General features: G+C 42.2%; 2 protein-coding genes across 4 annotated transcripts in view; one reads left to right on the top strand and one right to left on the bottom strand.

Moving 5' to 3' along the window:
• LOC117748785 (myosin-16) overlaps positions 1-12,016 on the top strand; it is a 29,916-nt gene extending 17,900 nt beyond the window's left edge. Inside the window, exons 6-18 of the mRNA XM_034558853.1 lie at positions 1,763-1,890; positions 2,025-2,221; positions 2,305-2,437; positions 2,523-2,739; positions 2,827-2,963; positions 3,142-3,245; positions 3,998-4,190; positions 4,271-4,474; positions 4,593-4,718; positions 4,808-4,978; positions 6,156-6,356; positions 6,443-6,589; positions 11,334-12,016. Coding sequence (XP_034414744.1) covers positions 1,763-1,890; positions 2,025-2,221; positions 2,305-2,437; positions 2,523-2,739; positions 2,827-2,963; positions 3,142-3,245; positions 3,998-4,190; positions 4,271-4,474; positions 4,593-4,718; positions 4,808-4,978; positions 6,156-6,356; positions 6,443-6,589; positions 11,334-11,486 — 2,111 coding nt within the window. The 3' untranslated portion in view covers positions 11,487-12,016. The remainder of the gene's footprint in view (positions 1-1,762; positions 1,891-2,024; positions 2,222-2,304; positions 2,438-2,522; positions 2,740-2,826; positions 2,964-3,141; positions 3,246-3,997; positions 4,191-4,270; positions 4,475-4,592; positions 4,719-4,807; positions 4,979-6,155; positions 6,357-6,442; positions 6,590-11,333) is intronic.
• The window catches only part of gas7b (growth arrest-specific 7b), a 62,822-nt gene continuing 48,817 nt past the window's right edge, over positions 11,997-26,001 (bottom strand). For all 3 annotated transcript variants that reach the window (XM_034558854.1, XM_034558855.1, XM_034558856.1), the window contains 6 exons: positions 25,328-25,406; positions 19,452-19,580; positions 18,740-18,863; positions 14,894-14,973; positions 14,424-14,522; positions 11,997-14,143 (listed from right to left, as the gene is read on the bottom strand). In XM_034558854.1, the coding sequence (XP_034414745.1) occupies positions 14,030-14,143; positions 14,424-14,522; positions 14,894-14,973; positions 18,740-18,863; positions 19,452-19,580; positions 25,328-25,406 (625 nt within the window). In that variant the 3' untranslated portion in view covers positions 11,997-14,029. The remainder of the gene's footprint in view (positions 14,144-14,423; positions 14,523-14,893; positions 14,974-18,739; positions 18,864-19,451; positions 19,581-25,327; positions 25,407-26,001) is intronic.

The raw sequence follows: 26,001 nt of genomic DNA, 5'->3' as shown, positions 1-26,001 counted from the left end.
ATTGGCATTTCAGGTACCGCACTAAGTTGGTTTAAATCCTATTTATCAGATCGATCTCAATTTGTATTTGTAAACAATGAATACTCAATGACCACCAACGTTAATCACGGAGTTCCACAAGGTTCTGTGCTTGGACCAATTTTATTTACCTTATATATGCTTCCTTTGGGCAACATTATCAGGAAACACTCCATAAACTTTCATTGCTATGCAGACGATACTCAATTATATCTATGGATCAAACCAGAGGAGACCAACCAGCTCGCTAAAATTCAAGAATGTCTTAAAAACATAAAAACATGGATGACCTGCAACTTCCTGATGTTGAACTCAGACAAAACTGAAGTTATTTTACTGGGCCCTGAACACCTCAGAGATCAATTATCTGGTGATGTGGTTTCTGTAGATGGCATTGCCCTGGCATCCAACACCACTGTAAAGAATATCGGTGTTATCTTTGACCCAGACTTGTCCTTTAACTCCCACGTTAAGCAAATCTCAAGGATTGCATTTTTTCATCTACGTAACATTTCAAAAATCAGGCACATCTTGTCTCAAAAAGATGTAGAAAACCTGGTTCACGCGTTTGTTACTTCCAGACTATATTACTGCAACTCCTTATTATCAGGCTGCTCTAATAAGTCTCTTAAGTCCCTCCAGTTGATCCAGAATGCTGCAGCTTGTGTACTCACAAAAACTAAGAAAAGAGATCACATGACTCCTGTATTAGCTGCTCTGCACTGGCTCCCTGTAAAATCAAGAATCACATTTACAAAGCCTTGATTAGTGATGCACCATCATATCTTAAGGAGCTTGTAGTACCATATTGCCCCACTAGAGAGCTGTGCTCACTAAATGCGGGGCTACTTGTGGTTCCTAGAGTCCTAAAAAGTAGGATGGGAGCCAGAGCCTTCAGTTATCAAGCTCCTCTTTTATGGAACCAGCTTCCACTTTCAGTCCGGGAGGCAGACACAGTCACCTCATTCAAGAATAGACTTAAGACTTTCCTCTTAAGTCTTATAGTTAGGGCTGAATCAGGTTTGCCCTGGTCCAGCCCCTTGATATGCTGCTATAGGCTTATAGGCTGCTGGGGGATGTTTTAGGATACACTGAGCACCTATCTCCTCTTCTCTTTCTCCTTATGGATGAATTTACATCTCACCATTGCACCTTATTAACTCTGCTTCCTCCCCGGAGTCGTTGTGACTTCACGTCTCATAGGGTCCATTGGACCTGGAGGTGTCTGATGCCTGGTGAGCCGGCCTCCCGCGTTGGCCCTGCTGATGTGCCCCGCCCCCCCTCCTCTCTACCTCCTTCTGTTTCATGGTTTGGAGTTCCATTCATATATTGTCATATTCATGTAATGTGTTTATGTAACTTTGTAAATGCTGTTCATTATGTACACATGACATCTATTGCATCTGTCCATCCGGGGAGAGGGATCCTCCTCTGTTGCTCTCCTGAAGGTTTCTTCCCTTTTTTCCCTGTGAAAGGTTATTTTTGGGGAGTTTTTCCTGATCCGATTTGAGGTCCTGGGACAGGGATGTCGTATGTGTACAGATTGTAAAGCCCTCTGAGGCAAATTTATAATTTGTGATATTGGGCTATACAAAATAAACTGAATTGAATTGAATTGAATAAAAGAGGAGCTTGATAACTGAAGGCTCTGGCTCCCATCCTAATTGTTTGCTGCAGAACTGGCATGTGTCCGGTCCCCTGTATGCTACAGTGTGATAATCAGCTTCCTTGTGTGTCCTGTCAGCTGATAATGCAGACGTGAGTCGACAGATGGAGGAGGCAGAGACCAGAGCTAGCCAGCTAAGCCGCTCCAGGGCTCTGCTCCAATCCCAACTGGAAGAACTGAAGAAACATCTGGATGAGGAGGTCAAGGTCAGTGTGTGTGTGTTTGTTTTGAACTCAGAATAGAAGTCTAAAAAATTAAATATCCAGGTTGCAAATACATTTGAAAAGATCCCTCACTCTCCCACCTCTGTATTCACATGTGTCTCTGGTGCGGCTGCCAGTGTAAGCAGGCGGTCAGCAGCAGTCTGGGCTCAGTGCGGCAGGAGTGTGAGGTGCTGAAGGAGCAGCTGGAGGAGGAGCAGGAGAGCAAGCAGGAGCTGCAGCGTCTCATCTCCAAGCTCAACAGCGAGGTGACGCACTGGAGGACCAAACATGAGTCGGATGCCATCCAGCACGCCGACGAGCTGGAGGAAACCAGGTCTGTCGCGTTGACACTGGCAGCCATCTGTCATATTTGACCGTTGAATGTATTTCAGTGGTCAAATAATGTATGTGTCACAGGAAGAAGCTGGCAACCAGACTTCAGGAGGCCGAGGAGGCTGTGGAAGCCACCCAAGCCAAATGTTCCTCGCTGGAGAAAACTAAACAGAGGCTGCAGGGAGAGGTGGAGGAGCTCTGCATGGACCTGGAGAAGGTAGGACAGGAGGCGTGTCGTGTGAGTGCTGCCGTACCATGAATGTCTTTCTTGTCGTCTTTGAGCAAATGTCCCCTGATCCTAGGCCAGTAGCTGCGGTCAGGCTCTGGATAAGAAGCAGCGGGTCCTGGAGAAGCAGCTCGGAGACTGGAAGCAGAAGTGTGAGGAGCTGGTGGCTGAAGTGGAAGGCTGCCAGAAGGAAAGCAGGCAACACGCCAGCGAGCTCTTCAAACTCAAGACGACCCACGAAGATTCTCTGGAGCAGCTGGAGGCCCAACGCAGAGAGAACAAGGTCTACCAGGGTAGGAGAGTACACACAATAAGGAATAGCTGAACAGTGCCCTTGGTTTACTTAGTTTAACTTGTATGTGGCTTTTCTTTGATTGCAGAGGAGGTAGCTGACCTTACAGACCAGCTCTCAGATGGAGGTAAAAGTGTTCATGAGCTCCAGAAAGCAAAGAAGAAGATTGAGATGGAGAAAGAAGAGTTACAGGCCTCACTGGAAGAGTCTGAGGCAGCTTTGGAGGTAGCTCCAGCTAATCTGCCTATTAGCTGTGCTAGTTGGAGCCTATAGTGTTATGCAGTATGCTTACTCTTAATTCATTGTATGCCCAGTTTCACTTCATTTAATATAGTTTGGATAAAATCTCCCTGTTTTTTCTTTCTTTTCTTTTCTTCCTTCCTTCCTTCCTTGCCCCTCCCAGGTCGAGGAGACCAAGGTGCTGAGGCTGCAGCTGGAGTTGTCTCAGGCTAAAGGAGACCTGGAGCGCAGACTTCAGGAGAAGGAGGAAGAAATGGAAGCTGCTAGGTACCTCAGCTTTCCCTCTATAACTTTCCACTACACTGCCTGTTAATCACCTCCAAGGCCTTGCATGGTCTGGTGCCTGAGTAAATAACTTTAAAGTCCAAGTTAAAAAACAACAATTGGGGTGATCAAGCTTTTGAGGTCAGCTGGAACTGTCTCTGCTCTGAAATCTTGTCTTGAACAATTAGTTGGATGATAAGCACTCTAATACAGTATGTGTGTGTTCAATGTGAATCCACAACCAGCAGAGGATTGTTTTCACTGGGCATGGTGTTGCTATAGGACAGACTCAGGCTAGCTGTTTTCCCCTGTTTCCAGTCTCTGTGCTAAGCTATGCTAAACAGCTGCTGGCTGTAACTTAATATTTAATGGACACTATATAAGAGATGTATTGATCCTCTAGATCATCTAACTCACAAAAAAGCAAATAAGTGTATTTCCCTAAATGTTGAACTATTGTTTTAATGTAACTTTCTCACTGCTTCTTATACCCTGTCATTGTCTTGTTTTCCTCCTTCTGGATATCATTGTGTGTCTTGCCTAAAAAGTGAAGATATCTATAGCACTAATGCTCTTGAATTCTTGAATTCTCTAACTCTTATTGTTTTGGTCCTGTCCTTTATCTCCCTTTATTCCTTCAACAAAGTCATAGTACATTATCTTCAGAGGTAAGGCCAGTCTCATAACGGCTCTATTACTGTCTCTGCGATGATACCAGCACAGTTCAGTTCTTTCAATCCATCCCTCTCCTCCAGAAAATGCCACCAGAGGGCGCTTGAGTCCCTGCAGGCCAGTCTGGATGTGGAGGTGAAAGGCAAAGCAGAGGGGCTGAAGCTGAAGAAGAAACTGGAGGCTGACATCAATGGGCTGGAGCTGCAGGTGGACATGCTTACCAAGAACAACGCAGAGCTCAGCAAGAGCAGCAAGAAGATGCAGCAGCAGATTAAGGTCTGACGATGACGTACCAAATGTTTTTTTTAATATTCTCTTCTAGAGGATTACTGATTGAATCCCTGTCCCTGTCCCAGGAGCTGCAGGCCCAGTTGGAGGAGGAGGTACGGAGCCATGAGGAGTGCATAGAGGAGCAGGCGGCCATGGAACGACGCTGTACTCTATTAGTCAACGAGGGGGTGGAAACTCTTGCGGCCCTGGAGAGCACAGAGAGGTCCCGCAAGGCCCTGGAGACGGAGCTGCAGGAGGCCAGAGAGAAACACAGCGACCTAAACAACCAGGTGTGCGTTGTGTCTCTGCTTCTGGGTGCAGCAGTGGCATCATCTTGTGAATCGATCCTGTATTGGCAGAATTGCCATACATTGATGACATACTCAATGTGTTCTCTTGTGTGTTCAGTTCCAGTTGGCTCTAAGTGGGAGAAGGAAGCTGGAGGTGGATCTCCAAACTCTACAGCAGGAGCATGAGGAGCTGCAGGGAGCGCTAAGAGGATCCACAGACAAGTCCAAGAAGGCCAGCTGTGAGGTAAAAGACCACTGGTATCGAGTAATGATAGCAGTAGAGCTGCTTAAAGTGAATGCATTTTCATTTCAAATGGCTGGTATGACTTTCAGTTGGTGCGAGTGGGGGAGGAGCTGCGTCTGGAGCAGGAGCACTCACTCCACCTGGAGAGAGTGAAGAAAGGCCTGGATGCTCAGATCAAAGACATGAGCAGCAGGCTGGACGAGGCCGAGCAGATGGCTCTGAAAGGAGGCAAGAAGATCATCCAGAAGTTGGAGGGAAAGGTACGCTGTTACGTGTCAGTCTGGTTTGTCAAGCAGAGTTCGACATTTCCATCACCATGAAAGCTGGTATGAATATTTATGACTCCTTCAGGATAATGAGTCTGACCTCCCTGACCTTTAGTTTAGCACCACCAAAATCCCTCTGCACCAAAGATCACCAAGATATGATTTGGTTTCAACATTCAGTTAATTTGTGCGGTTGTCTTTTGATTATATATATACATATATATTTATTTTTTTAATCTTTTGAATTTTGGATGTATTGAACACCATAAGTAATATACAAGTAAAATATATTGTTTGGTACATGAGAGAATTCAAATGGCTCAGATGGTGCCCAAATGCCCATTTTGGAGACCTCGCCTGAACTCTCTGTACTAAACCCTCTCTAACTTTGTTCTGCTTCACTTTATCAAAAGCATACTTTGCAGAGAGACTGTTGACATATTGTGCTATGATTTGGGTTTAGACCTTTCAGCTGCATCATTCCAAAGAGATAATCATTCTGAAAGTGCTAGGCGAACCTGAAACTTTCATTTTTGCTGTGTTTCATCTTTATTTACTCTTAACCAGTAACATATAAACTGATATCTACACACCTTGCCTTTATTATAACACCAACATTATTCAAATAGCCCTTGTGGTTGCAGAGATACACCCTTTTTATTTTGGGTATGTTATTTGGAGCAGAGGCCTAAAAACATGTTGGTTTTTTAGATCAACAAGATTCATTTAAGAAAATGCAGCAACGTAATATCAAATGAAATGAAATTGACAAAATGCATGATCCACTTTAAACACCTATTATTATTTGGTATATTACCAAATAAATGTGCAATTAATAAAAATTACAACAACGTCTGGCCTCTGGGGGGCCTGGAATGAGCACATCCCTGCTTAATGGGCCAATGACCATGTTAAGGACCAACCAAACAACTGGTGACACTCTGAATAGCTAGTTTGTTCTGACCAACACTAAAGGAAATCATACTTAATTCACAGGAATCTTTAAAGTGACATCGTCATGAGGAGGACCACTCAACCTGAGAAAACAGCTGTAAAATGTCTCCTGTGACTTTGGAGGAGCTTTCTTGAATCTGACCAAATAACCCTGATGATGTCATCAGTCATTGCTGAACAATTCAAGGTAAATTCACATGTGTGTGTCTGTGTGCAGGTGAAGGACATGGAGCTGGACTTGGACTCGGAGCAGAAGCGGCACGCTGAGACGGTGAAGACGCTGCGGAAGAACGAGCGTCGTCTGAAGGAGCTGCTGTTTCAGTCAGAGGAGGACCAGAAGAACCAGCAGAGGATGCAGGAGCTGGTGGAAAGGCAGCAGAACAAGATGAAGGCCTACAAGAGACAAGTGGAGGAGGCTGTACGTCACCTCCTCCTCCTACTCACTACATACTTGGCACAGAGTGCATGTCACTTGATGATATTCTTGTCTGTTTGTCATTGCAGGAGGAGCAAGCTAACATGAACTTGGCAAAGTACAGGAAGACCGTCAATGAACTGGATGACGCTGAGGAGCGAGCCGACATTGCTGAGTCGGCACTAACCAAGATCAGGACCAAGAACAGAGGCAGTTTTGGAAAGGGATACTCCTCTGTAAGTACCAGCTGATCAGCTGATGCCTAACAAGTCATCTGCTTCAGCATTGTGGGATTCTGTTGTGACAAATGTAATTAAAAGTGATTATAACCATCCAGGAGTTAGCAGTTAGAACATTTTAAAGTTATATGTATGCTCACGTTGTAGGAGATGATACTTTATTCTTTCTATTGTTCCCTATGGGATTAACAAACCACGCTCATCGCCTATTAACTACGTAGCTGCCTCCCATTCACTGCGATTTGTTCAAGTTGATATTTATAGCTCATAGGAAAGTCAAACAAACCTCAAATGTAGTTTTAGAACAACAACACATATTGGGTGATTTCATTTGGTGCTGATGCATAATGATGGAGAGTTTGAATTTCATTATAAGTCGAAAGAAACCTCAGTCAACGAGAATTACTTTGGTAATGCCCTGATTTATTTATTGAAATTGGACCCCGGTTCATGTCAGGATGAATTTTAGTGACTTTCGTGATTAACTTTTCCTCTAGCGCCATCATTCAATTCAGTTTATTTTATATACCCCAATATCACAAATTACAAATTTGCCTCAGAGGGCTTTATAATCTGTACACATACGACATCCCTGTCCCAGGACCTCACATCGAATCAGGAAAAACTCCCCAAAAATAACCTTTGACAGGGAAAAAAGTGAAGAAACCTTCAGGAGAGCAACAGAAATTTGTAATGCTGTTTATTCTGGTCACATGACATCTATTCGTCTGTCCATTCGGGGAGAGGGATCCTCCTCTGTTGCTCTCCTGAAGGTTTCTTCCCTTTTTTCCCTGTGAAAGGTTATTTTTGGGGAGTTTCCTGATTCGATGTGAGGTCAAAAGGTCAGGGATGTCGTATGTGTACAGATTGTAAAGCACTCTGAGGCAAATTTGTAATTTGTGATATTGGGCTGTATAAAATAAACTGAATTGAATTGAATTGAATAAAAGAGGAGCTTGATAACTGAAGGCTCTGGCTCCCATCCTACTTTTTAGGACTCTAGGAACCACAAGTAGCCCCGCATTTAGTGAGCGCAGCTCTCTAGTGGGGCAATATGGTACTACAAGCTCCTTAAGATATGATGGTGCATCACCAATCAAGGCTTTGTAGGTTCTTGATTCTTGATTTTACAGGGAGCCAGTGCAGAGCAGCTAATACATGAGTCATGTGATCTCTTTTCTTAGTTTTTGTGAGTACACGAGCTGCAGGTATACTCAGATTCTTATATTTAGAATCTGTGTTAAATCCTCTTACTTTTTGCTATCTGGCTTTTTCTGATAGCACCGAGCTACGGGTTGCTAGTTCCAGAAATGTGCTGAGTAGGCTGACTCCCGACAAAAGGATGATTATGATATTTTCATAATTCTTTCAGTTGGTAGAAATGGCTTACTGATTATTGTAGCCCAAGTTCTCTTGTTTAATTTGATGTATAACATCAATATATTTGCTCATGTTTATTGTAATGTTTTACACAGTAACTATAATGTGTAAATCGGCGCCCAAAAGGTTAAACAAGAAATCATAACATTGAACCATTTTTTTTTAATAAGGAGAAAATGAAGATTTCTGTTTCCTCAAAATAATCCAAATGCCAAACATGAGATCCGGTTGACAGTTGATGGTAGTTGGACGCAGTATTCAGCCCAATATAGCAGAATTACAGTCAGGGGTGACTTGCTTTCCAAATAAGACCCTGTACCATTGAAATATCGCCTCTCAGAACTGATGCATGGAGGGGTATACCCAGAAGATCTGACTTAAGGTTCCATCCTCTAATTCACATGAGTCACATTTAGGGGAAATGGAGAGTTTTGGCCTCAAGTGCAAGTTGGATCGCGGGATCGTTTGTGTTCATTTGAATAAGTGTGAATGGGTGAATGATGTCATGTAGTGTTAAAGCGCTTTGAGTGGTCAGAAGACTAGAAAAGATCTAAACAAGTACAGACCATTTACCATCCGGAGGAATTTCACCAAGCTGTATTCTTTGTATCTAGCTATGTCTGGTTTACTCCAGCTGTACGAACCTAAATACACAGATCAAAACAATAGAGATAACTACATTATGATTCAGATTGTAAGAAGTCTGAATTCATGCTTCATCAAGTCTGTCCACAAGATAAGAAGCTACTTTTAAAATGCTTGTTTTCAAAATGGATTTTGGTTTGATCAGTGCTATCTATGCTAACGTAGCTGCTGCCTTAGCACTTACAATAAAGTCATCTAGGCCTAAATACAGCAGCAACTTCAAAGAGTATACCATAGATGGTCTATGGTTTATACAAATCGATTAATACACATTCACAGTTTAGTAATGTCTCTACAACTCTGAGGTACTATTGTCGAGCTCTGGGTGTTTCTAATTCAACAACATCAGGACGTCACTGACGTAAGGAGGAGAATCTCAACACTGCTATACTTATTGTGCCATTTTGTATTGCATCATTTCACACATTCAATTCAATTCAATTCAGTTTATTTTGTATAGCCCAATATCACAAATTACAAATTTGCCTCAGAGGGCTTTACAATCTGTACACATACGACATCCCTGTCCCAGGACCTCACATCGGATCAGGAAAAACTCCCCAAAAATAACCTTTGACAGGGAAAAAAGGGAAGAAACCTTCAGGAGAGCAACAGAGGAGGATCCCTCTCCCCGGATGGACAGATGCAATAGATGTCATGTGTACAGAATGAACAGCATTTACAAAGTTACATAAACGCATTACATGAATATGACAATGTATGAATGGAACTCCAATCCATAAAACAGAAGGAGGTAGAGAGGAGGAGGGGGGGCGGGGCGCATCAGCAGGGCCAACGCGGGAGGCCGGCTCACCAGGCATCAGACACCTCCAGGTCCAATGGACCCTATGAGACGTGAAGTCACAAAGACTCCGGGGAGGAAGCAGAGTTAATAAGGTGCAATGGAGAGATGTAAATTCATCCATAAGGAGAGAGAGAAGAGGAGATAGGTGCTCAGTGTATCCTAAAACATCCCCCAGCAGCCTATAAGCCTATAGCAGCATATCAAGGGGCTGGACCAGGGCAAACCTGATTCAGCCCTAACTATAAGACTTAAGAGGAAAGTCTTAAGTCTATTCTTAAATGAGGTGACTGTGGCTGCCTCCCGGACTGAAAGTGGAAGCTGGTTCCATAAAAGAGGAGCTTGATAGCTGAAGGCTCTGGCTCCCATCCTACTTTTTAGGACTCTAGGAACCACAAGTAGCCCCACATTTAGTGAGCGCAGCTCTCTAGTGGGGCAATATGGTACTACAAGCTCCTTAAGATATGATGGTGCATCACCAATCAAGGCTTTGTAGGTGAGGAGAAGAATTTTAAATGTGATTCTTGATTTTACAGGGAGCCAGTGCAGAGCAGCTAATACAGGAGTCATGTGATCTCTTTTCTTAGTTTTTGTGAGTACACGAGCTGCAGCATTCTGGATCAACTGGAGGGACTTAAGAGACTTATTAGAGCAGCCTGATAATAAGGAGTTGCAGTAATCTAGTCTGGAAGTAACAAACGCGTGAACCAGCTTTTCTGCATCTTTTTGAGACAAGATGTGCCTGATTTTTGAAATGTTATGTAGATGAAAAATGCAGTCCTTGAGATTTGCTTAAAGTGGGAGTTAAAGGACAAGTCTCGGTCAAAGATAACGCCGAGATTCTTTACAGTGGTGTTGGATGCCAGGGAAATGCCATCTACAGAAACCACATCACCAGATAATTGATCTCTGAGGTGTTCAGGGCCCAGTAAAATAACTTCAGTTTTGTCTGAGTTTAACATCAGGAAGTTGCAGGTCATCCATGTTTTTAAGTCTTTAAGACATTCTTGAATTTTAGTGAGCTGGTTGGTCTCCTCTGGTTCGATCGATAGATATAATTGAGTATCATCTGCATAGCAATGACAGTTTATGCAGTGTTTCCTGATAATGTTGCCCAAAGGAAGCATATATAAGGTAAATAAAATTGGTCCAAGCAAACCACATATTGAGTAGTGTGGATTTTGTCCCCCATCACTTCTATTTGAAGTGCATTATGAAGAGATCTAAAAGGACAGTATGAACAGGACAGGACAGACACAAAGCAATTGTCTTAATAGATATTTAAAATATTGTTAAATCATACATTGTCACATTCATGTAATGTGTTTATGTAACTTTGTAAATGCTGTTCATTCTGTACACATGACATCTATTGCTTCTGTCCATCCGGGGAGAGGGATCCTCCTCTGTTGCTCTCCTGAAGGTTTCTTCCCTTTTTTCCCTGTCAAAGGTTATTTTTGGGGAGTTTTTCCTGATCCGATGTGAGGTCAAAGGTCAGGGATGTCGTATGTGTACAGATTGTAAAGCCCTCTGAGGCAAATTTGTAATTTGTGATATTGGGCTATACAAAATAAACTGAATTGAATTGAAATTGCATTAAACTATCCTTTAAATAAACTGATTTCAATGTACAATTAAAGATGTACTTCATGAGAATCAAAGTGCATTAATTGTCTGCATTACCATACATAACCTTTTACATAATATGAATGTGTTTTTAATGCAGGAAGTGATTCAGTATGATTGTTTAAAACTTAATAATTTTGCATTTGATTATTGTCACAGAGTTTGATTGACTTTTCAATTCAATTCAGCTTTACACAAACAATCAACTGTAATATTAGAATATTAAATGATTCACTAGAATCCCCTGTGATTTTGAATAATGACTGAGGTATGTCTGTGCCCCATCAGGGTTACAGCACTCCGTACCCTGGCCTCGTCAGGTCCCCCAGCTCTGTGGGCTCAGAGGGCAGAGGGGAGAAGATCCTCAACGACGACAACGAGTCGGTCAGCTCCCTCATCCCAGCGTATCTCAACTCTCTCAAGAAGCTCATGGTTGATTAGAAGCCGTGACTTGATCAGTCAGCATTTCAGAGCACCAATACAACTCTCCAGGCGCTACATCACTCCAGCTCTGATGAAGAAGCGAAACATGGCACAGTATGAAGTTTGAAACATCATAGAGGCTGAGGTTGTAGTTTCATAACATATTTAGGTCATTCATAAACCATTCAGTGTGTGCCACCTGTTTGTTCATTGGACTTTTCTACAATGTACTCTTTCCTTCCTCTGTCAGGACTGCAGTCTGCAAGATCCCGACTTTAATAATACACTCCAACACATTTTTATATCTACTGTATAATGTAATATTTGTATGTAAAAACTGATTGAATATGGAAAACTGTAATGTAATTGTCTTCTAAATTCCCCCAAAATTTAGCATTTTATTACAACCAGTTATAAATCATTTATAAGCCAGTTTATTTGGAAAAGTATTAACAGAGTTGTTTACATTTGTAAATGACAGTTATTCTGAGATAGCCTATAAACTATTCATTATCAGCTTTAGCTAAGAATACGTTTAAATTTATAATATAATCTACATGCTAAATACTTTATGTAGACAATATTTCCTACCTGCTAGAAAAATGTTAACACTTTTTGATAACTTAAATCAGCTACAACCGCAGCTATTATGTATTATATGATTAGAGTCATGAAATGGCTTAGTGTTACTATAAAGCGTTACCAAGTAAGATATGCAACAAAGTGCCATCCATACATGTTTTTTTTAGGTAAATAATAAGAAATGCAGTGTCCATGTATTTCATCTAAATCCAAATGTATCTCTGTCTGAAGTTAAACCCATCTAAACCTGTAACATGGTTTAATCAAACCATGTTATCATTGAATGTGACAACGTGTTTTTTTGGCAAATTAAATACTTTTTTCATGTGTTTATAAATATATATATATATAGATATATATAGAGAGATATATTTGCCTTTTGTCATTTTGTGGTCATACAGAATCGTCACACAGAAAGCAAAACAACCCGGAAAGGAGCATGTTTTAACATACATATTTTCATTTTATTAATGAAAAATGTCAACCTTTAGCTGTTAATGTACAAAAGCATCTCACTCCTCTTCCCTCAAAAGTCAAGTAATACTAAGCAGTAATACCGGAGAAGACATGGCTGTAAAAGAGCATTTTGAACAACATTTACCAGCATTGACACTGAATCTAACTGAAGAAACTGACTCATAATTCCAAAACTGTAGAGGATTATTTTTGTATATATTGCATATAAAACACTTTGTATATTCTATATATTATCGGTACCACATTTCGGTATATAAAGTCTTTTTTGTAAGAATTTACTGTATTTTACATCCTCCATTGCAAATCACACATCCCATATATTTATACCAGACTCCCTGTGAACATCACCAAAACATCCCGACTTCCATGAGGAATGAAATGTGTTACAAGTAATTTATCTTTTGATTACTTTTCATATGAACAGCAACTGACAGGATATTTACTAAAAATCACTTGGGTATAAAGTGCAATTGGCTGATTCTTAATTCTTATTGGGAATTAAGGAAAACACTGGAGGAAATTCAATTTTAGATTTCTGACTTGTTTCCAAGATGTTAAGAAGTGTGGCCAGATTTGCGACATGACGTTTGCTCAACCCTGACGAAGAGGTTACTTACAATCAGAGCTTAGCATCCGTAGCTAGGCACAGTGAGCCTGTCAGGCTTTGGATTTCTCAACACGCATAAACTAATAAGAGAAATATTATGTATCCAAATGTTTTCAGGGTGGTGTCTTTTTTCAAGAACCAAAAACCCAAAGGACCAAAAATGTAAGGAATGTGTCTGATCCATTTTGGGGTTGATTATTGGTGGACCTGAGGCGGGTCCTTAAAGCAGCCACGCCCTAAGGCTAAATATAATATTATTTCAGTTTGAAGACGTAATTTAAAAAAAAGATATAATCAAGTTTCTTTAAACTCAATATGTACCAGGCCACACAGGCTAACCAACAGTAGCAAGGGTGGGCGGGGCTTAGCAAACACTCAATACCTGCATATTAGTATTAAAATACGTTAGTCTTATTCTGGTACACAGTAATACCACTCTTAAGTCAGAATGCATTTTGCTTAGCAGCATCTGTTAAATTATTTTTGAAAACTTTCAGAATTCACATGTGCGTCGACACACAAGTGATTCAGAGAATTACCTCAGAGCAAAAGCACAAACGAGCTGCAACAAACACTGCTGCATGACCCAAAGCTAATCAACATCTACAGGTGTTAAATGCTCATTGTAGGTGCTCTGAGTCATTCGCATCACAATTCAAACTCATAATGTCCATTTTCCTGTGCCATCTCAGCCGGGCATCAACACCTGTCATCATCTGACATCTTCATTCATCACATATGGTTCTCACAAACACTGAGTCCATCTTCAGCCGTGAGCTCTAACTGATCTGCCGTCAGTCTGGTAGCAGTCACAAGAGGCATGTAGCCTCAGAGTGTCTGAGTGTGAGCCAGAGGGTTCAATGTGCATGTGCAGAGCTGTCAGACAGCACTGAGGTCAGATCTCTATGTCCACTGGCCTGATCTCTCCAGTCATATTCTCCCGCACCCAACGCTCTCGGTCTTTGGCTGGGTCCACACACTGCAGCAGTTGGTCCACCGGCTCCATGGTCTGGACAAAGAAAGAAGAGTTGAAGCATCGCCCCGAGTGATATCTAACGATGACGTCGGTCAGTGGTGAAGGTGAGGCAATGAGAGCTCAAATGTTATTGTCCCATGAGGGAAATGTGGTTGCTTTTAATGTACAATATACATGGAGTGACTTCTCACTGTAGCGTTGATTCTAACCAGATACATGTTGAGTGACAGAGGTTAGGGCTGTCACTTAGAGAACTAACAAAGACTGGGGAGTACTTTTTCTTAGTAGTTGTAATACTGAGTTGAGTACTTACACTTTGGTTGAACATGTCTGTCTCATGTCGAAGGGTGGTGTACTGACACAGATGCTGTCTGATCATCTCCACCCGCTCCACCTCCAGCCGCTCCAGCTCCTGAGGAGACGAGCAGTTAGTAATGAGAGATCCTCTTCCATCTGTCTGAGCAGACAAGTCTGTAATGCTATTGTGACTTCACAAGAATCATGGACAAATTCCCTGTTTGGAAAACTATCAAATGTTCACACATTCCATGAAAGCGGTCTCATCGATCCGATGTGAGGTCCTGGGACAGGGATGTCGTATGTGTACAAATTGTAAAGCCCTCTGAGGCAAATTTGTAATTTGTGATATCGGGCTATATAAAATAAACTGAATCATTTGGTTTGCACATGAAAAATATGCTAAAGAAATTGTAAAATACAATAAGATCTTTTTAAAAAGAAAAAAACAAACAAAGCACACACGTTGAACGCATGATTTCTTACCAGACTTGTGGTGACCATCTCCTCAAACCATTTGGACTGGGACTGGTTATACAAATCGACACAGCGCATCAGATCGTCTCCTGTGAGAGACGACAAGCAGAAAGAATACAATGAGACCTGAAGAACTGCCTCTGCACGGCTCCTTAAAATGTACCAAAGCTCCACTAGGTGGTGATACCTCCAAACTATTCACACCTGGCTGATGTGTAACCACAACACTCATGTACAGTATTTGTCAGCCGATGCGATTATCCCAAACAGTGCAGACAATCTGGGCTGATAATAGATTCCATTATGATAACATAAGCAATGATAAAAGGAAAGGTCTAATCCGTTACTGCCTATATGCTGCTGACAGCAAAACAAACACTAATCATCTGAGATTGCATCAGGGAGGAAATGATGCGGCTCCTTCTGCAGATGACTCTCAATCTTCTGTAATCAGCGTCTGCTGATATATTTGACATTTTATTCACATTAATACTGTACACATTAATAGTGTAAATGCTAAACAGCTAGGACAGTGTTTCTCAAAGTGGAGTCTGTTCAGTTTTAGAGCAGGCGGTTGTATAGTTCTTTATTGGTCATGTCTCATGGTAAATGACAAAGGATTGTAGTTTACAGTCCAGGTGCTGGCCACTCAATCATAATGCACATCTCTGATTGGTTCAGCACTTTAAAGTTACTGTGAGGAACTTTCAACTGGCTATCAGCCCGTCTCCGGCTAATTACATAAATCTATTTCTATAGAGTTATTCTTTACTACTCGGAAACACTACCACGTTCGTCCACAGGGGCCGACAAAATGAACACAAAATGGAAGTTTCTTGTCGTAGCTTTAAACAGGTCAGCAAGCAACTGATCTCCTTCTTTGTGCCTCCTGTCTCAAGGGCCTGGCCCTGCCTCCTGCAATGGCCCTGCTGATATGCTGCTATAGGCTTTTAGGCTGCTGGGGGACATTTTAGGATACACTGAGCTCCTATCTCCTCTTCTCTCTCTCCTTATGGATGAATTTACATCTCTCCATTGCACCTTATTAACTCTACTTCCTCCCCGGAGTCTTTGTGACTTCACGCCTCATAGGGTCCATTGGACCTGGCTGTGTCTGAAGCTGGTGGGCCGGCCTCCTGCCTCCATGGCCTCCTGCCATGGTCCTGCTGAGGCCCCTCCTCTCTTCCTCCTTCGGTTTCATGGATTGTGGAGGTCTGGATCATGGTCCATGCCTACTACTCATTATTCATAATTTCTGTCATATTCATTGAATGTGTTGTAACTTTGTAAATGCTGTTCATTCTGTACACATGACATCTATTGCTTCTGTCCATCCGGGGAGAGGGATCCTCCTCTGTTGCTCTCCTGAAGGTTTCTTCCCTTTTTTCCCTGTGAAAGGTTATTTTTGAGGAGTTTTTCCTGATCCGATGTGAGGTCAAAGGTCAGGGATGTCGTATGTGTACAGATTGTAAACCCCTCTGAGGCAAATTTGTAATTTGTGGCTTTAGTTGTTTTGGCATCAGTCTCCTCTCTGCTTCCCTCAAACTGTAGTCCTCATCACTAGTAGCCAGACACCATAAGCACCGTCAACAACTGCTGCTGTTTTTCTCCCTGGTTGCATAAGCAGCATGGAGGAGGGCTGTGTGTGTGTGTGTGTGTGTGTGTGTGTGTGTGACAGTTTGACAGCATGTGGTCGAGCCTGGTTGAGTCATGACGTCACACAGAGTCGACATGCGGAGAGTCGACATGTGTTTCCTGTTAGCCAGTCACTTTTTTCAGGTCGCACACCTATTCAAAACATTTAGAAACTGACCCGGCTGCTGCTAAGGCCTCTTTTTCCCCTTGCACCCTAACATGCGTCCTGTCAGAAGCCGGTGTGTGTGAAGGTAGCCTGATGAGACTGGATTGCCATGGCTCAATCCTGTCAGCCATTTTGGTTGTTGTGGCGGGGCTATGGAGCTGTCAACCAATCGGTCAGTCAACACAAGTTGTGGTAGTGGTTGCAAGTGGCACTTAAAGTTCATCATGTCAATCTAATGAGGGCATCGATTCTGAGGTCTGGAATCAGGTTAGAGTGAATGTGCACTAAAGAAAACCCTCCAACCTACATCATGGAAATAACTATGTAACAAGCTCCTGTAGGAATCAGCATTTTTCCATATCAGTTTTTTATCAATATGTACATTGCAATATGAATTAAGTTGATATTTGTGTTTTTTCAGCATGAGTAGAAAGACATAAAGTGACTCAGTACTGTCAGTTACACAGCGTCTAAGTAAAGCCACCAAACTCAAGACTATCAGTCAAAACTTCACTTCCTGGATCATATTTCAGGTCCCACTGGCCCATGAACAGCACATCCTCTGTGATCTGAACGCCCGCTGAGAGTGGAGCAGGAAAACCCACCAGTGTTTTATTACTCCTGAATTCAACTTGATAATTGTAGGAGGAAGATTGTGTTATGTCTTCTCAAAAGTTTGACAAGTATGATCGTCTCTTAATCAGACTCAAAGATGTGAACAGTCCTCTTGTTTGCAGAAGACTTTCACTCAATAAATCGGCAGAATAAGTCTGATCAAAATATCTCTGTAATTGATGAAATTACTTTGTGGGCTGGATATTTTTTTGCAGGCAGATTATTAATGTGCGTGCATGTCCCCCAAGGACAGTAGAGTTAGTTGACGCCCACGCCTCTGTGTGAGTCTGCCGTGAACACAGACTAGCAGAGCAAAGAATGTTCTGACCCCCCTTCTTCCCTCCTCTCCCATCCCTCTATTAAAAAAGCTCCCAGTCTGGCTCGAAGTGCTGCTAAAGCTCATGACTCATGTGAAGACAAACACAGCACCTCAAGTGACCACTTCACTGAAGGACTAAAGGAACGAGGAGGAGGATATGGGATTATGTCCAGTGAGTTAACTATTTACTAAACTCAGTGGAGTCTGACTAGGAACTGGCGCTGGCACAAAGTCCTGCTGATCATCCTCAGATGATCTCTGATAAGGGACAATCTGTTGGGGAAGGAATTTTAGAGGTGGATTGATGAAATCCAGATCCACATATCTGCAATACATATCAATACTATCGCCTTCCAAATGGTGTTTTCTTTGCACATTGTTAGCAATTCAGATTAACACACGTCTGTGCAAACTGTTTTAAAGGCCAGACGACCCAACTCATTGGTCAAGAGCAACATATCATACCCATTCATACACCGCACCAAGGACACATTGATATGGACTGACAGAGCCGGGGAATCAAACTGCCGATTGAAGGACAACCCTGCTCACCACTGAGCCACAGAGGAGGATTACAGTGACATTAGTGAACAACCAGTCCAAACTTCCATCTTTTCTCACACTTTGCGCCATGATGAGGTATCTCAGGGCTTTTACAATGAAATGAAGTTAGTTAAATTGGGACTTTTTCATCACCAGTTAAACACTTATTGTAGTTACTTTAAATCAAAGTGCATAGTACTTCCTCCACTCAGAGGTCAGCACTGTCCATCACCAGCTCGAGTGAGTACAAAGTACTTTTGTGTACAGGGCTGCTCACCTTTCACTGGACAGAAGAGTTTTAGTGACAGGTTCATTATCTATTAAAAACTTCTCCCTGTAGAAAAATCCATTTTAAAAATAGAAATGAGAAGCACTTAACATAATTCCAAAAGAACGTGTGGAACCTGTATTAGCAGTGTATGATCTGTTTTAGCAGTCAACATATGGCCACACCATATGTTTTACATTCACACACATGCATACATGGGAGCTCTCTGCTTCCTTAGATAACAAACACCTGAGTGAGACTGTGATCCTGCAGTAACCCTGCAGTGTGACCTTTGACCCTGGCTCTGACCTGCTTGTGTGGATTTCCTGCGGGCCTTCTTGATGTCTTCTTCAATCTTGTTGCTGAGTTTGATCTCCAGTTGCTGAGTCTTCAAATCCAGCTCTTTCTGTCTGTCAGCCAGAGCTTTATGGGCCTGCCGGAGGTAGAGTCAGGGACCGGAGTCAGAAACACACTCGGATCTCACAGCTGCACATATGAAATCTCGCCCTCCTATTATCCTCCTATTATATTTCAGTAAATGGCCTGTTTTTACATTTCTTTTCAGGTGTCAAACATAAACAAACATCATTCTAATTAAAGTGATATACTTGGTAGCTTGTATAATGTTACAGTCTGCTTCTATTAATCATCACAGTCATAATGGCATCTGCTATGCACTCGGTATTCAACCATAGTCAGTATCGTATTTCCTGTCCTGCTTTAAATGCTCAATTGTCCTTCAGACAAGTTTATCAGAGAGAAACAGTTTTGTCCTAGATTTGACAGATGATGTGAGACAGATTTGCAGTTGCTTTCAGGCTTCAGCCAGTTGCCTGTCTTTGTATATATACAAAAAGCAGGAAACAGTCCAAGTATGGGAAAAAGCTGTCTGCTTATGGAGATGTGGAATTTTAATCACCAGCAAATGATTCCTGAAATCATTTCTGATTTCCGAGTACAAGGACAGAACTGTGTTACATTAGAGTTGCTTGTTCTGATATCTGTATGTGTTGGCGTGTACCTTCTCCACCGCTGCATAGCGACCAACCAGTTGCTTCCGTAGGTCGGCGATGTGATGGTCAAACCTCTTCATGTCCTTCTTAAAGTTCTCCCTGAAGGCCAGAAAAGGTTTCTCCACTTCACTCTGGAGCTGCTCAAAACAAACAAGACCAACAATTCAATGCTGACCAGCAGAAGATCATATGTACATGTAGAGACCTCCCTCCAGAGGAGCTCAGGTAGGGTTGTTGTCCCTACCTGAGTTTACATAGTGGCCAAACGGTGGAATTACACCTTCCAGATCTGTCATGTGATGGCATTGGGCCCCAAAATACTTTTCCCCATAAACTTATATTAGGAGAGAGATGTCAGTAACTCAACAGATAATTTTGAGGTAAATCCACTTCCCAGTACGAACACTTGATTAGCCCTTATTTATGCCATTAGGTCTGAAAAATTTGTAAAATGCACCAATAGCTAAACACCTATGAATATGGAAGATGGCCGGAATAAGATTTAATCTTAATCTTATACACAGAAGTGAAACTTTTTTGCTTCCGCTGATAGAAATGAACTGGGTGCAGCCTCAAACGCTGCATCGAGTTCTCTTTATACTGATAATATAAATGCTTATATATTGTTATAATGTTATGCTTTTGTCAGGCTACCCGAATTCAGAATAACACATAGAGGGTGAAATTTGTGTCTGGGAATGTGCGGCTGTCTCGTCTTGGAAACAACACACCCGAATGTCATTGACTAGTCTCATCAGAATGTTGACAGGCCTTGCATGGCGCAGTCCTGTGAGATGAAATCATCCACCTCCTTGATCGCTCAGCACCAATCATAAATTAAGATGATGCATAACCTGTGATGAAATCTGTGTATGAAAAGGTTGGGTTTTTCGGTTCTGGAGAGAGTTGTTGTGACTCCCCTGGCTTTGCAATATCAGCGCTTGTGCTTTGCTTGTGATCAGAGAAATAAATCTACCAGAACGAGAGAAGTTATTGGCTGAATTCTTCCAAAGGCTCTTCCTATGCAGACGATTCTGAACGATGCTAACAATACATGCATGCCAGTTCTCCCTCAGCACTGTTGCCTTCGTTTGCACTGCTGTTAGCATCGTTATCTGCAAGATGAAGGTATATTACCTTCTTATCCTGAGCTAACTGGAGGTACACAAAGCTAGTGACCACTATCAGCTTATCCCTATGGCATTCCATACTGCATAAATTAGCCTTTAGACTCATATCTCTTCTCTTCATTTACCGACAGAACACACAGTTGAAGTTCAGCCTGCATTCACATTTTTTCAGCCTGACATTGGTAAAACAGAACTCATTTTGTTAGCGTTTGCTCTCACACGAGCACACAATGTGTGCAACGCCCCCGCCCTTGATGAACACAGAGAACAGCAGAGGAGAGGAACGAGTGGAATCACAGAGAGCAACTTTCATTGGATTAAATGGGGCACAATATCCAGTTCTCTAAATGCATCCACGCCTCACTGGAGACTGGACACTCCAATCTTGCTCGGCCTGGTAAAGTCTGAGAGAGTTGCAAAACAGTGTCAGTATGAGCTGAGACACGGGAGGCCGGCTCACCAGGCATCAGACACCTCCAGGTCCAATGGACCCTATGAGACATGAAGTCACAACGACTCCGGGGAGGAAGCAGAGTTAATAAGGTGCAATGGAGAGATGTGAATTCATCCATAAGGAGAGAGAGAAGAGGAGATAGGTGCTCAGTGTATCCTAAAACATCCCCCAGTAGCCTATAAGTCTATAGCAGCATATCAAGGGGCTGGACCAGGGCAAAGCTGATTCAGCCCTAACTATAAGCACTATCAAAGAGGAAAGTCTTAAGTCTATTCTTAAATGAGGTTACTGTGTCTGCCTCCCGGACTGAAAGTGGAAGCTGGTTCCATATTTATTACTATTATAGATAAATATACCAGTATCGTATCGTATTTGTGGTATTGTATCGATTTCTGGTATCGTATCGTAAGTATGATATTTATTGCAGGTATCATATCAAAGTTACAATTTTGGTATTGTGACAACCCTACCTGCAGGTACTGTTCACTTGCAGGTACTTTTCACCTGCAGGTACTTTTCACCTGTAGATGCTGTTCACCTGCAGGTACTGTTCACTTGCAGGTACTTTTCACCTGCAGGTACTGTTCACCTGTAGATGCTGTTCACCTGCAGGTACTGTTCACTTGCAGGTACTGTTCACTTGCAGGTACTGTTCACCTGCAGGTACTTTTCACCTGCAGGTACTGTTCACTTGCAGGTACTGTTCACCTGCAGGTACTGTTCACCTGTCACATCAGGAACGGACTCACAGTACAATTTAAGTAGAGGCTTACTGACGAGGCAGTGTGCCCCAGTATACCCCATCCATGCCCTCACAGCCACCTCAAACACTATAACGTCTAAATATATATTAAAGAAAATATTAATGGGATTACAGAGAAAGTTAGATATTACAAAATAAGTAAATGAATGAAAGACAGATCCTAAGCTATTTCCTTTCATTTCCCTAATAATTAATTGCTTTTCTGCATCTTTTTGGGACAAGATGTGCCTGATTTTTTAACGTGGGAGTTAAAGGACAAGTCTCGGTCAAAGATAACGCCTAGATTCTTTACAGTGGTGTTGGATACCAGGGAAATGCCATCTACAGAAACCAAATCACCAGATAATTGATCTCTGAGGTGTTCAGGGCCCAGTAAAATAACTTCAGTTTTGTCTGAGTTTAACATTAGGAAGTTGCAGGTCATCCATGTTTTTATGTCTTTAAGACATTCTTGAATTTTAGCGAGCTGGTTGGTCTCCTCTGGTTTGATCCATAGATATAATTGAGTATCATCTGCATAGCAATGAAAGTTTATGGAGTGTTTCCTGATAATATTGCCCAAAGGAAGCATCCATCCATCCATCCATCCATTATCAGCTCTTATCCGGGGTCGGGTCGCGGTGGCAGCAGGTTCAGCAGGCCGACCCAGGCCTCCCTCTCACCCGCAACACTTTCCAGCTCATTCTGGGAGATCCCGAGGCGTTCCAAGGCCAGCCGGGAGATATAATCCCTCCAGCGTGTCCTCGGTCTTTCCCGGGGCCTCCTACCAGTTGGACGTGCCCGGAAAACCTCTAATGGGAGGCGTCCAGGAGGCATCCTGACTAAATGCCGAACCACCTCAGCTGACTCCTTTTTCGACACGAAGGAGCAGCGACTCGACTCCAAGCTCCCCCCTGATGTCCGAGCTCCTTACCCTATCTCTAAGGCTGAGCCCGGCCACCCTACGGAGGAAGCTCATTGCGGCATATATAAGGTAAATAAAATTATGTAATGTAATTATACCATCTACAGAAACTACATCACCAGATAATTGATCTCTGAGGTGTTCAGGGCCAGTAAAATAACTTCAGTTTTGTCTGAGTTTAACATCAGGAAGTTGCAGGTCATCCATGTTTTTATGTCTTTAAGACATTCTTATCACATTCAGTTGAACAGTGTCATGGGAGGCCAGCTGGTTTGCAACAGGATTCCTTAGAATTCCTTCCCACTCAACTCTATTGTATTGCACCACATCAGACTGAAAGAGACAGATTAGCAGAAGCACACAGCTGGTGTGTGGTGTCACTGTGCTTTCAGATTCCTGAAAACTGAAAAGAAATAGACCTGTCAGAGAGCATGATGGTTATGGTGCATCCGCCGAGTCCAACTCTACTTTTGCTAAATGATGCATAATCTGAGAGCAAAGTAAGGCGCAAGGGTCAAAAGGGTTGTATTCAGTCTCGACAATCACGGATATGCCCACACTAGCTTCTTACACGTCGTGAGCGCTGGCTGCGAAAATGACAACTGCATTATTGCAACTAATGAAAGTGGTGCTGTGCAGTTTAGGTAGCGATAGATAGCATGACAACATAAATCCAGACGCAGATACTTCATGCATAAAAGGGGGAGTATTTTCATCAGAAGAACGATACTATTTTACGTATGTTATCGATCAAAATGGGAAATCACCCCATTTCATCCCCCTCCATATGATGTAATTATTCCCAAAACATAATTAGTTCCATTTCCTGCAGTCTATTTCAACATTATATCATCATCTTATCAAAATGAGCCAGTTTAGAAGAGAAATTATATTTTAAGCCAAACAACAACCAGAACATTATATCTCCACATTGCTTTTAGATTTCTAGATTTCTATAAGTTAAGGAAAAGTAAATGACACGCAGTATGACATCTTACTGCTTTGGGAATGTGACACAATATTATTTTTTAAATGAGAACCTTGTGGTTAGCAAGCACTGGTTATATGATCCTAATGAGCACTGTGGTGTTCTGTCCCGGCCGTCGGTGATGAAGGAGATCTACAGCTCCCTGCTGAGGTCCCATTGGAATCAACCATTCAGAGTTCATTGCCACTCAGACCCTTCCCTCTACTTCAAGAACCTGGAACTGTGCCGCACATCTGTGCATCTCTGGAGGATAACATCACTGGCTCCATTTCCTCCATCGGTCCAGCTGTGATCCTGGCCGGGTTGTTTTTTGTCTTCTTTCGTCCCTCTCTCAACTTCCAAGACAAAACCACAACACTTGCACTTCACAACTCTAAAATGAAGAGCAGTTCGCCTGGAATTCAGTGGCGGTGACTTAGCATGTATCGATGAAGAAGAAGCTGCCAACACTGTGTCCTGCTTCAGCCCAGAGCCACCAGGAAGCCTGTGTTTGGTGGATCACACACTGTACAACCAGAGGTTTCTTACTAACAGAACCATGAGTATCAAATTTGTACTCTAAACTTGATGTATGTTACCTTTTAGAAAAGCGTGAGATTGAGATTTTTTTTCTGATTCGTTACTAAATTTTTTGCACACTCTATATCAAATAGTGTAAATGTCGTTATTAAGGAACTGCTGATTTAGTTAAAGCCTGCTTGTCAATTCTACAGTAAATGAAAGATACTGCCGCTTCTTGAAGTATTAGGGATGTACCGCTTGTACTTCGGTGACTGTGGCTCAGGGGTGAGCAGGGTCATCCTTCAATCAGAGGATCGGCGGTTTGATCCCCGGCTCCGCTAGCCCATGTCAATGTGTCCTTGGGCAAGACACTTAACCCCAAATTGCTCCCGTAGCTGTCCTACGGTGTGTGAATGTTAGTTACTGCTGATGTGCAGGTGGAACCTTAGCTCCTCCCATCAGGTGTGAATGATGTCTAGTGATAAAGACTAGAAAAGCTATGTACAAGTACAGTTTATTTACCATTCATGCTATGAACATGATTCCAATGAGCTCCTCACAGAGAGGTATAGGACTCAAGTACTGGATTCTCAGTATCAGCAAACCCTGACTGCAGAATCTGAACCGGGGAGAATTCCTATTATGTAAAAATAATGAAGTCAAAATACATTTTCTATATAATATGCAACGAGGAAAGAGGGATGAGGCGACCTTGTTACATTTTAATTTATTTTTTCTTCTTTGCACTTTTGTGCCATTTGTGTGTTTTACGAATGTTGTGATAAATTGAAGTCATTAATATATATATATATATATATATATATATATATATATATATATATATATATATATATATATATATATATATATATATGTACATGCCCCTCATATTTGTGCCTTGTTGCATCCAAGTTAAATTGTGTGTGGAGACAGAACACACAGCAAAGTTTATTGATGTATAAAGTCAATGCAAAGATGGGAGTGGACACCAAGAGATCCACTCTGAGCAGTGTAACGCACCGTTGCATCATCTAATGCACAGTTGATCAGTTAAATTAATGTTATGGAGGAAATGTGCTTCACGTTCAATCTACAGATTTGCATGAACATCATTTTAGGTGTGGAGAAAAGTGTGATAAATTACCTTTGAGGAGAACTTTAGGTGAACCTCTGCTTCATCTGCCAGGCTCCTCTTCAGCTGGGCCCAAGCCTCCCCCAGAGTCCTGAGACCAGATAAGAAGGAGGCTGTTTAATATCTCACACGAGAAAGGACCACACACACTTTAACATAAAGACATGCAGGGAGAGCCACACACAAACACACACACACAGTGTCAGTGCAAAAGTTCACAGATACACAAGTAACCAGTAAATCTTGAGGTCCACAGCCAGTTCAACAGATGATTAGGATGTATGGGCCATGAGATATGGCTCTCAGCTGTTCAACACAGCTGGGGGCATAAACACAGAGAGGGCTTGTATTGTTTTGTAGATAAACATAAAAATGAAGTTAGCTGATGCACATGGCGTAATAATTATGCATAACTTTTTCTTTTAAATAGGCAACATGTCTGTTTGGATTTGAAGAAAGTGAATGATTGGTAATTAGCTCTGAGGCAGTTGGCCTGTGAAACAATCCTCCAGCAGGCTTTAGGTCCTGGACCGACGGTGCTTATGGGTAAGCGGGTTACTTCAAAGCATCGCTCTGAATGCAGGACGTGTGGAATTCCCTCAGACTGAGACCCAAAACATTCCTGACACAGTAGAAAGTCTAGCACACATCAGAAATGGGTCTAAAAGATTGTGAAATATTTTCAC

Source organism: Cyclopterus lumpus, chromosome 19 (genome assembly GCF_009769545.1).
Source record: "Cyclopterus lumpus isolate fCycLum1 chromosome 19, fCycLum1.pri, whole genome shotgun sequence".
Classification (NCBI taxonomy): Eukaryota; Metazoa; Chordata; class Actinopteri; order Perciformes; family Cyclopteridae; genus Cyclopterus; species Cyclopterus lumpus.
Note: the sequence above shows the minus strand (reverse complement) of the source record. Positions and strands in the feature narration are given on the sequence as shown.